The sequence below is a fragment of the Strix aluco genome, chromosome 3 (assembly GCF_031877795.1).
Source record: "Strix aluco isolate bStrAlu1 chromosome 3, bStrAlu1.hap1, whole genome shotgun sequence".
In the NCBI taxonomy this organism is placed as follows: domain Eukaryota; kingdom Metazoa; phylum Chordata; class Aves; order Strigiformes; family Strigidae; genus Strix; species Strix aluco.
Genome location: NC_133933.1, coordinates 68,456,088 through 68,468,295, shown reverse-complemented (window position 1 = coordinate 68,468,295; position 12,208 = coordinate 68,456,088). Strand labels below are relative to the sequence as shown.

Genomic DNA, 12,208 nt, shown 5'->3' with positions numbered 1-12,208 from the left:
GCAGATTCTGATGTGACTCTGAACTTCTGAAACACAGCTGATAGCAGAAATGCTAACTGAACATTAGGCCTCTAAGGTATGAACAAAGGCAATTTGTAAAGCCTGTGGTCTATTTTATTGATGTCTCTAGAGAACAAACCTAATGCGTTAGCACTTACCTGTTAATACAATGCTATTAGACCTCAAGCATTTTCATATTTTATATATAAAAAGTTGAAAAACTCAAAAATTTTAAGCCAGTGAATCACAGCATGTTCTATCAGCTCTTTTGTACCGTTATTTAAAGAAAATACACCTTTTCAGTTAAACAAAGTTAATGCATAAAAAAATTTGAATTCACACCAAATGACTAGATCTGGAATAGTACACATAAAAATTACAATGCTAATTTAAGAAACCCGCATACCTTATTAATCCTCCAGTGTTGAAACAGGTGTTGAGAACTTCCTTTGACAGATGTATCCCAAACTATTATCAGTCCTGAACTATCTCCTGAGAACATGTGGAGCCCTGTGAAATAATGTCTTATAAGTAGAAGAATACCACACAAAAGAACTAGTACAGAAAAGGATGTATGAACAAGAAACAATTGTTTTCTATTATTTTTGTGAATAGGCGAACATGAGTTCTTTCCTCTGGTTTGCTATGATATACTCATTGCAAATACATTTTGCTTATACCGCATGGCATAAGTTGATACCATAAATTTGGATTCAGGACATAAGTTAGATACCAGGGTGCTGAATATTCTTTTAAGTTTTTTCATTTTTACTCATATTCTAGAACCAGCAAAAAAATGAGAATTTGTAGCTCAATGAGCTTTGAATGATAGCCTAATGCTTACCTATACATTCACCAAGAGCATCTTGAACAGGAACAAATACTGTTTTCCAACAGTTGCTCTTAAATTAAGCACAATTTTATAAAATTATTAAACACAAATTTATAAAAATGCAATTCTTTCCTATTCACAGAACCTACTCCAGTGAATACCTCCAAAAACGAACCACCTAACTACTAATGATGCCACTAATACCAGAAAAAGTCAAACACTTCCAAGTATCTTATTCATTCACCCATCTTCAACTCTTCCCACCCTCCACTAGCACATGTCAGTACATCTCTCTCACTCACATTCAGCTGTTAATCTACCACTTAACGTTATTCACAATGCTCAAATCTCTGTCCTTTTCTCTCAGTTTTTCACATTCTCTGTCAATGTTGAGAAGTTCATCACCTTCCCACTTCTTCAGTCTAGCATTATAATTCTCACAATCTAACTATTGCTACCTCATTTTTTTAAATCTTTGTATTGAGTTGATAACCCTGAATGACAATATGGTGGAGCTGTCTTTGCTACTGTTGGATCATGCCATCTCTTGTTCTGAGAGTTCTCTAGAAGCCGGTTTTAGATTTCCTGCTTCTGCTTTTAAATTAGTACATAATTCTTCCACCTAGAAGAATTCTAGCCAAACCTGCCTTTTTTCCAACTTACCTCTCTACACTGCTAGGCTTTGCACCTGCATTTCAATGCATTTGACTCCTCTGGACAGTAGCATCTGTGCTTTATGTTCTGCTAATTTTTGTTGCAGTATGTACAAAATATTAGCTAACTATTAATAAACTAATAATAGCTAGTTATAGGGACAATAAAAACTAAACTATGACCAAAATTTGCCCAGTCATCGTTGCCTGATCACTACACATTTGTTTGCTTGTCCCTTCTACACTTACCTTTTCTGATTACTCTCAGATTATATCAGGGACCACGTGTCCCTTTGTGTTCATCCAAATAAGGCATCATACTAACATACTAATTGCAAACACAGCTAAAACTATTCCATTCTATTATAGCGTTTCACATTGCCTCTATAAAATAAAGAAAACTAGTAACACTCAAGTTGATCTTCAACTGAAGACTATTTGAAAAAAGTAATACCAAGTACATACCTTCTGCATCAAAACAAAGTGTGTTGATGAAACTTTTGTGACCATCAAGCTCCTGTAGCAGTTGCCCATGAATTTCTTTCACATTTGCATTCCAGATTCTAATCACTGAGTCGTAACATCCTGTTACAACCAACGAGTCAGCAATTGGGTGGTACTTTGCAGTGTAAACAAATGAAGGATGGGGGAAAACTCTCACTGCAGATGCCGCCTGCGTTTCTATTTTCCACATTCTAAAAGGAAAGGAGGTTAGGATATCTACTGTATAAAAGCAATCACATACTCAGGGGTAACTGATGTCATAGTTTGTGCTGGTGGTTCTAGAGGCAAATGCTTGCAAACACTGAACACCACCTGTTTATCCCACCAATTTGTTCCACCTATATTTAATCCTTTAATATGGTACTTTCTAACAAGAATTAAGATATATATGCTACTTTACATAGTACTCTGTCTTCAAAGTGAATTCATGACTACTTACTCTTTTAATAGTTATCTTGCACATTTTAAAGTGCATATAAAGAATTTAATGGGATGGATCGGTTTCTTATCTTTCAGGAGTTATAAACAAATTATTAAGACCTTCTGGGATATCACTCATTTAGAAAAAGAAGAGAGAAAAAAAAGAAGGTAGAACAAAAAACCCACAAAGGAACATTTAGGACTACTAAATATAAATAAAACCCCAGAAAGTTTTAAAAGAACAATTACCTTCCACACAGTGATTGTGATCTCAAGGGTGTTTTTTTCACATAAATTCAGTTCTTACTATTCATCTATTTCCTGTCCTTTACCACTCACAGCTGTAAGATCAGATTTTTCTTAGGAAGTATTTTCTGTTTGATGCTAAGCATTTTATTATTGAGCCTTGCCCAAAGTTGAATCCATAAAGAATGGAATGGTACCTGGATCATGAAATACAAGTGGGCAGCACATTTCAGACAGTGCTCAGTTACTATATGGAATTTAATTGTTTGAGTACCACCCTTCCAGGTGGGGTGACTACTTCTGGTGGCTACTGAAGAATTCTAACTTCGAGGCGAGTTCATTACAAAACTGCAATCCCTTAGAGTACAGCAATTAACTTGCAACTTAATGTGCAAAGGTCACAAGGAGTCTACCTACCTTTTAGAATGGTTTTGCTCTAACAACATAAAAGTTAATTTATTGCTCCAAGTTAATAACATGGGACTAAAGCTTGGGAAGGCTCAAGGGTAACATAAAACTATATAAGGAAGAATTCACATAAGTTCCCAAATTTCCCTTGAAGTTGCCTTAGAACTCAGTCTGAGTGATGGTCCAAGTAACAAACTGGTAATAACTGTAAAGCAACGGGGTACCTTTCAGTCCTCATCTTTCAATTCTACCATATTTCAATGGCAAAGTGTTCCCAGTATAAAAGGGAAAAAGAAGAAACTCCCTGCCTAAACTGAGACTTTGTAAGGTGCTTAAGGCAACGGACAATAAATACAGGAACTAGTAACTCATGTAGTGACTATGCATGGTACACAGAAAAGGAGGCAGACCACTACAGTTTCAACTTGCTGCCACAAATTCAAGAATTGAGGAACTGCTGGGCCTACTTATTGGTAACATAAATGACTGAAATTTATATTTACTTCAATATAAAAAATTTTTATTTCGAAGCAGATTAAATAAGAACATGGGCTAAGCTCCTAAAATACTCTTTTTTATGCCTACATACAAGCAGCAAAAAAAAGCAGCCCAGTTCCACACATACAATATATCATTTAACAATTCTTCTGGCATTTCAATTATGCAACTGCCTGTAGCATTACTGAGTTGCATAACAGAAACAACAGATAGGGATCTGAAGAGCTAAAAAAATGAAAAAGCACCCTATGAAAACCTATGAAGTTGCTCATAATAGAATTGTGTAGTATCACTGCCATATTTTCATGTATTTCTACAGTTTTTAAGGTTTTGCTTTTAACCCTTGAACAGATTAGTATTTCAACTTTAACACTGCACTGAAGTACATTTTTTAATTGAAGAGGAAAATGTGTACACATTCAGTCTCAGAAATAATACTATCAAATTTCACTTACAGCAATTTAAGTTGAATTATTTAACTAACTGTCCAAAAACTAAAAAAACCCAAACATATATATGTGCAGTGTGGCCAATTTATAGACATAACTCAAATCTTAAATTTTCAGTTTCCTACCTCATGTTCAAATTCATGAACTTAATACTGCATTCATAATATAGCAATTTCTCCAAGGACAGAATATTTTGTCTCAGTGACTTCCTGAAATATAAAGCCTTTTGGTTTTTTGCTGCACTGTAGATTTAGATACTACAGTTTTTAGAAAAGCTTTGGTTTCAAATACATATACATTAGAAAACAATATATTAAATACAGCATAAGTGATTAACTCCATCACAATTTTTACACTGTTATAGAATGTCACAGTGTAATCGAATCTTAACATTATAACATAGTTTGTAGCAAGACATGAAATTGAACCACCTTCTTTTCTGTTTCTGGTGCTATCTGCCAGAATACCTTCATCATACTGACCTGACAGTGCCATCAGAGGATGCAGTAAGAAGGTATTGATTGTCTTTTGACCAACAAAGATCATACACTATGTTAAGATGACCATAAAATTCTCTCAGGAACTGTCCAGAAGGTATTTCGTACACTAGTGAAGTTTAAATAGAGAAGTAAAAACTTTGTAAGTATTTACAATCAACTATATGCAATCACTAGTGCAAAACTTAGTCTAATCTTTGGCTGAGTTTCTGCTAGCACAAGTCATTTTCTTCACCTTCTCATTTTCAGAGAACAAGATCAAATAGTTGCTAGATATGCATGGACCACAAGCATATACTTCCATCTAGTGGTTCATGGATGTCACAAATGTCTTAACCCTTACGAAACAGCCTACTTGCTTTAAATTATTAGAAACAGATTAGGATTATAATTTCTTCTGATTTATTTTTTTTTTTAAATTTTGGCAGCTACTTGACCAATCTTTGAAATAGATTAACATTGAGATAATTTTCTGTGGCTGTGTAATAAAGGAATCTAGACTTACTGTTCCTTGCATTAAAACATCTACTTTGTGTACACTTAAAATACCGTTCTCTAAATCTCAATGTTCCTATGCAGAGTTTAAGAACTATGCAGTTGAGGCTACGGTGAAAAAGCAGCCCCAAGTTTGAATAATAATGAATATTTGTAGTTCCAAGTGAACTGAACCATGGAAGACAGCAGCCTCCGGTAGTCTCTCTGGAGATGACGATGTTCTGGGTACCTAACCTTCATGACAGGTTAGGAGAAAAACTTACACAAAAAGCGTGTGGAGTGGGGCTGGAAAAGTTATTTCACTTAAAACTTTATTATCAGAAGATATGTTCCTATGCAAACTGATTTAGTATTTCCATTAGACCTCTGCACAGAAATAGCGTATTTCATACTGTTAAACTGTATATACATTGCCATGTATGAAAAGCCAGCTCCAGCCTTACTAACACAGAAAGAACATTTTCCCCAGTGTCTTTAATGCACAGAACAATTTGCAAAACACAATTATAAAAGAAAACCTCTAAAAAATCCACACATCTTTTGCCCTTTAATTTCAAACTACATGAGTTATAAGGAAAAAAAAAAAAACCACAACTGAAACATATTTTAAACTTACAAACAATGGGATAGCCATTCCTTCCTGCACATGCTGCTGCCAGTGTTTTCCCATCATGAGAGAAACGAATACAGAAACAGCCTGTATCTCCACCTCGCAGTGAAAACAGATGCTTGTTCGGTATGCGGCAAGCCTAGCTTTTCAGGTAAGAATTGGGATTACACAGTTATAAATATTAACTACCCAATGCTTAAAACACATTTAGTTCCTGTCATGCTTATGTTTTAAAAAGCTACTAACATCTTAAGAGAATTTAAAAGAAAAATTCAACCTTCTAAAGAGAGACAGTTCTGTTGCATAAAACTTAGACCACATCTAGTTTGTATATTCATTTCTGACCCATTATTTACAGACAACCACAAGTTTTAAAAACCTAAGAAAATTTAAAATTGAAGTAATTTCCTTAATCTTAAGAAGTGCTTATTGAAGACCATCGTCAATAATATAAACTGTAGAGTTAGACAGTAAGTCAAGCTTGTTTAAGGAGTCTAAGCAAAACTATTAGTAACTTAAATGATTGCAGTGTGAACTCAGAAGACTAAGTCCAGGCGCTCAAACCTTTGGTCTACCAAATCACCCTTAACATTCCTCATCTGTATTTTAATTCCTGATTTTTTTAAAATAGCAATGAAACATTTCAAAAAATTGCACAGGTATTATAGTCCCCCTCCTCTCTCCTAAAGTATTGCCTCTTTTTCACCCAAGGGCTTTTTCTCTTTGAACAAAATACAAAGTTTAAGGGGAATTAAAATATCTAGAGTAGTTATGTGATTATTTAACCTAAACCTGATTGACCTTTATGAATGAAAAATGAGCATGAAGAGATTCATATGCATTTAAAAGTATACAAATAGATCTACTTATGAAAAAATTGAATATACACTGTTTACTTCAGAATAAAGGTAAACACATCTTGTTAGAAACTATATATGGAATTAAGCCTTCTTATGCTTTTTAACCTCTCTCTAAAATAAAACATTACTACATTGGATCAATAATTCAGCTCAGAACAAACTTTTTTTATTTACAGGTCATGCAGCTACAATTCACATATAAAATTAATCTCATATTTAATTCCTAATTCTATAGAATATTTTGGAAAAATAAGGTCATCCACCTATATCTATGCAGAAAGATACAGATATATTGTGATTCTTTAAAAAGATAACTTACCTTTAAAGGTAAAACAATAATTTAAATATATAAAAAGGAAATAATAATTTTGAGCGATTATTCATTTTAAAATGCACACATCTGCTTTAATATTCTTTGGCAAACAGACATGCCACATTAGGCTAACCTTACTGAAACTTTTTCATAAGACAGCACATCACAAAATACATCACCGTTGCTCCTGAAGTTCTTTAATATGTACATGGACTAGTCTAAGAATAAATCAGCTGCCAAATTTTATTTTTATGACGACAGGCAAATATTCTTAGGATCACACTTCTCTTGGTTTTGATTACACACTTACTTTCAGAATGGCAACTTTCTGAAAAGTAATGAACATTAACATAAATACAACTTTGAGGTATCCTGCCATTTTTGGCAAGAAAATTTCCATTGTAAAAAACAGACTCACCTATTCTTTACTATTTTATTATTATCAGCAAACATTACCGGGAAATAAAATTAAGTCCACGTATATTTAAGTGTTCTTTTTGAAAGGATCTGTACAAGGACTACAGTATGGAATCAAAATAAAAATCAACACATCTTTGTATTATTCAAATTTTTATAGAACCATGAACCCACACTAATGCCATTCTACAGAAAAACATGAAATCATTGCATGGACATTCTATATATAGTTGCAAAAATATTCCCTTTATGATTGCTAATTCCATTAGCTACAGTGATCTCGTAGTTAGGATGAAGTCATCAAGAACCTTCTTAATAAGGTTCTTCAATGAAAATTCCTTCTGTTACACTCTAAAAATAACTTTAACTGATGGAATTAAAAAAACCCAGGAAAATATATTTCCAGCCAAGCTTAAATCTCAGAACTGGCTTCCTGTCTTACTTCTACTACCTGAATAGCCCTACTCTTTCAAATTACTGGAGAATTCAGGAGATAAAAATACCTGACTGTTCTGGGAAAAAATGGTTAAATCAACCATATGTGGAAGAAGATAAGCATCCTCTACTATTTCTGAGAGTTTCTTATGTTAGTATTTTTTAATTTGCTTTAATGACTGACTTGCTTCATAATACTTAGATCATAAAAATAAAGTTATGAAAATATAGCAGATCTTCAAATTGTTTCTCTTTAAAAAACAAAGAAAAACACCTCACCTGTCCAGGCAATCTTGTCCATTTAAATGGCTCCTTCTTCTCCCGAGGAAAAGGTTCACATGACTTTTTAGATCCCTCTCTCTGGGGCTCACACAGAGTTGCACTACTTTGTTCCTGCTGAACAGCTATCGTAGAGTGGAAAGAAGGAGCAACCTTAAAACAAACAAAACTAAGCATCAGGAAAAAATATTATTAAAATGAACACTGTAATATCTGAGAAGATTAAAAGGTATTTTTAACTTCAAATGAATTGCATTTTTACATCTGAAAAATAGAGATTAGTAAAAGCTTAATACATGAAAACTACATAGCAAAAAATTAAAGTAACCAGCAAGTCAGAAAGTAATCCAAGCTTCCAAAGTTGTGTCAATCGGATGGTATCAGAGATTTTTCAAATAATCAATATTTGTCTATTTTTATTAACTATCTGGGTCAGTGAAAATTAGTAATACTCTACTATCTGGTGAATGTGTTGTATTAAAAAAAAGCATTTCAGTATGTAAATAGTTCCACTGACATTAATCTACCACCTTCAAATCAAAAGATACTACCAGTATTGTGTATTGAACAAACTATGTTTAAATAAAAGGAGGACTGACCACATTTGTGATTTTTATTGTAGGTAAACCATATATACTCTCCAAACTTCTGTAAATACACTTACTAAACCTTACGTACAAGTTACACCAAGCTTGAACACACAGGAAGCCTTAATGCTGTGAAGCAGCCTAGCAGCCCCATGGCTGAGGGGTACAGAGGCCACGAAGCAACAGCTGTAGTTCTGATCAGTTTCACCAAGACAAGTCTCTTCAGAAACACATCTGAATACCAGGCAAAATTACTGTTTTCTTCCAGGCTGACAGTTGCTAGTTATCCACTTCAGGGCACATAACTGTCTAGGTTCCCGTGACTAAAATGGGAGGTTGGACACCTACCACGCAAGCAGAAACCAATTTACGAGCTTAAATCAGTTGTCCACACAAAGGAGTCTACTTCCATGCAAGATGCCTTGTTTTATCCAAGACATCTATGTTCATATCTACCAGCCCATGCAGGAGGTTTGGGAGACCTGGGCCCTTCTAGAGAAGCAGGAGACTAGGCAGGATCTGTAACAGATCTTAAATGGAAGCAGAAATCTATGCACAGAAAACTGTATCATGCCATGGCTCTTAATCTGGAGTTCAACCCCAGCCTTGGCAAATCTGCCACTTACCAGAACAAGAATGAAATAATATCCAAGTCAAGCACAGCTCAGAAAGCCTATGTAATTTTATGACATCACTTGAACTTCAGAGAGGACTGTAAAGTAGGAACAGCTGTAAACCAGTGATAGCACCTAAACATACCCGGAAAACATTCAGACCATGGAGAAGACAGGCTCAGAATGCTTCCAGAAAGATGACGCACAGCTGCTCAAGAGCACAGAATTCCTAACCACCACACAAGCTGACTGAGCAAGAGATCTGCAGATGTCATTCCAGTACACAGATTAGAAAAATGTCCCAAAAACATAGGAACTAATCCCACAGATTAGCTTGGTTTTGGACGACATCTCACCAGGCTTTCAGATCACCCTTGATTGTATGAACAGTGAGCAGAAGAAAGATTTATGACTACTGTAAATACATATGGAAAATTATGTAATAGAACAATATTGTACTCGCATTGTAGAACAACAAATGCTGTATTTATCTTGAATGCACATCTTGGCACATACCAACGTAAGCCTGTCTTTAAAGGATTTTTCATTTGAGAAAAAAACCTGACTCATTATAGCTTGAGGGTGCAGGGAATCAGAGTTAAGTGACTTACATCTTCTCTCACTTACACAATTTGCACACCTGCATGAGTCCAGTGACTTATAATGGCATTTCTCCTAATGAGAAGGAATATCAATCTTCAAGAAAGTACCCTGAAAGTTTTCTGTCGATGGCAAAAAATGCAATGTTGCAGATAGGAAAGCATGCCTGTTATGAAGGGCTGAGTTTGGAACATGTATCTTATGCGAAGTTCTTATTATAGCTAGTTATATACTAGCTATTTTGTATACTGCATATAAGTACAACTTTTCTATACATGCATACAAACACACACACTCGCATGTTCTAGCTAGTTCCTACTTCCTACAGAAAAGTCTGTATATTTGTAAATATATTTATATATTATATATTTAACTTACGTGATCTGGCAGTTTTATGCCTCTTACAGTCACATATAAAGTTGATGGATAACGATTTCTAGGACATTTTGCCCACCAGTCATAAACCTCAACAGCATTCGAATGTGACTTGGTCCTTGGAGGTGGGTAATATAATTGCAGACGGAGTTTTCCATCAATGTTTAGAACTCCATTTGCACCTACAAGCTGGAAGGGTGATTAAAAAGAGGAAAAAAAAATTTACATAAAAGTAATAAAAGTGATTATTTTTAGTATCTTAACTACAGTATAAACTCTGAAATTCACTTCCCACTGGGGAGATATACTATCCTACTACCCCTAGAATTAATGAAGTAAACATGTATTAAACACCCCCAGGATCAAATCACGAGATTGAATTTAGATGGCAGCCTGGTTTTGACACACGCTTCATATGCAGAACAGTAACACCCCGTATGTGGGAAGACCTCTGCAGTACCACAGTACCACTTTTTTTTTTTTTTTTTTTTTAATTACTACTTGTAATCACCCAAATCTCAAAAGAACTGTTAATCCACAAAGAGTCTCTTTCAAATTTGTCCCATTTGAACAATGCAGTGAAGGGCATTGGTAAGGCTTTGACTCAGAGCAGAAGATACTGCAAAGCAGTAACCGTTCCAACTTCAGAGGAAATAACAGTTTTCTATGTTGAACTAAAGAACAAGTGTACCTACTGCCATTAACACTGAGGACATTTCTACTTTCGACTAATACAGATGAAAGGATAATGCAGGCAGATGCAGTAGGAAGGAAGAACAGGCCACAATTTTATTTGTACTGAATGCCTGGATGCACAGTTCCCACCAGCTATACACCCAGACATGAACACCAGACCTCTGATTCCAGTAGATTAATCTTGGGCAGAGCTGAGAAGAGACTCTGTATGGAATGATATGGAGGTCTCTCTCCCTTCCCATAAACTTGCAGTCCATTATCTTTTCCTGTATTTCTCATGTTGTGGACTGCTCAATGGCTGTCAAGATCTACCATCCACTGGGGTAGGTGTAAAGGAACAACCCTCAGGCAAATTAAAGCTTGTCAGCTCTCAAAAGACCAAACTGGCCCATTTAAGTCTCTCCTAAAAGGGCAAAAAGGTACAAGACGTGCTGGCTAAATTACATGTATGTCATTGCTGCAGCATTTCAAACTATGCAACTAAAAATGACAGACATTTTATAATTAGGCAAGGGAGTCTTTGAAAAGACTGACCAACTGAAAATGCCATTAGAATACAGAATAGCCGAGATACAGAAATTAGTGGATTTATCATTTTCTTTGCACAATCTCATGAACACGCAGAAAACACTCAGAGAAAACCTCCTTCTGTACTTTATGAACAAAAGTTTTACACATTCTGTACTTTCTTGAAAAAATACATATTCTTTACTGTCAAGATTGTTACTGTGAATTTTATGGGGCAAAGGAAGAGGGAAAGGAGAGAACAGTCAAGCAAGCAAGGATTTATTTTTCCATCTGTTGCCTGGAAAGATTAAAAAAATCTTTTCCTACTTAGTACAGTTAGCATCTTAAATAATTGAATAAAAAGATTTACAAATTCTGTTTCTTCATTTAAATATTTACAATACCTTTAGAAATGCCCAACAAATTTTTCGGAAGCCACATTCCTGAATTTGTGTATCAGAGTTGGCTCTCACTTCATCCATCCTTAGAAAATCAAGGATCTGAAAGTATTGGAACGAATATGAATATATTTCTAATGATGATATACTTCATAGTAATTAAAGAATACTGCTGAAAATATGCTAGATGAGATTCAATAAGCAGATTTCAATTTTAAACAATTACAAAAACAGTACTTCTTTCACACAAGTACACAATTAGAAATAACAGATCCTTATGCATTTACCTGATGACTATGACCTACTTTAAAAAAAGAACATTAAGTCTGGCCTTAAAAAACTGTTCTTCCTTCCCTTCTGTCGCAATAAAAGAGGAAAACGTTCATATGTAATTCTCACAAATCCTATATAGTTCACAAATCTGACAGCTAAAACCTAGCTGGAAAACAGCCGTCAAAAAGTTAGTTTTCCTTTCCTACCTTTATCACTTCTGTCATAGAATCAACCAAAGAATG

General features: G+C 34.8%; 1 protein-coding gene across 13 annotated transcripts in view; it reads right to left on the bottom strand.

Annotated features, from left to right (window-relative positions):
• Positions 1-12,208, bottom strand: part of AHI1 (Abelson helper integration site 1) — a 97,016-nt gene that overhangs the window by 66,751 nt on the left and 18,057 nt on the right. For 12 of the 13 annotated variants that reach the window (XR_012622541.1, XR_012622542.1, XM_074819022.1 and 9 more), the window contains exons 8-15: positions 11,700-11,795; positions 10,096-10,281; positions 7,917-8,069; positions 7,096-7,113; positions 5,619-5,751; positions 4,493-4,616; positions 1,951-2,180; positions 407-510 (exon numbers count right to left, since the gene is read on the bottom strand). Coding sequence is in view for 11 of the 13 variants with exons in the window: in XM_074819022.1 (XP_074675123.1) it covers positions 407-510; positions 1,951-2,180; positions 4,493-4,616; positions 5,619-5,751; positions 7,096-7,113; positions 7,917-8,069; positions 10,096-10,281; positions 11,700-11,795 (1,044 nt within the window). In the remaining 2 variants the exon portion in view is untranslated. The remainder of the gene's footprint in view (positions 1-406; positions 511-1,950; positions 2,181-4,492; positions 4,617-5,618; positions 5,752-7,095; positions 7,114-7,916; positions 8,070-10,095; positions 10,282-11,699; positions 11,796-12,208) is intronic. The other variant, XM_074819023.1, reaches the window with a different exon arrangement.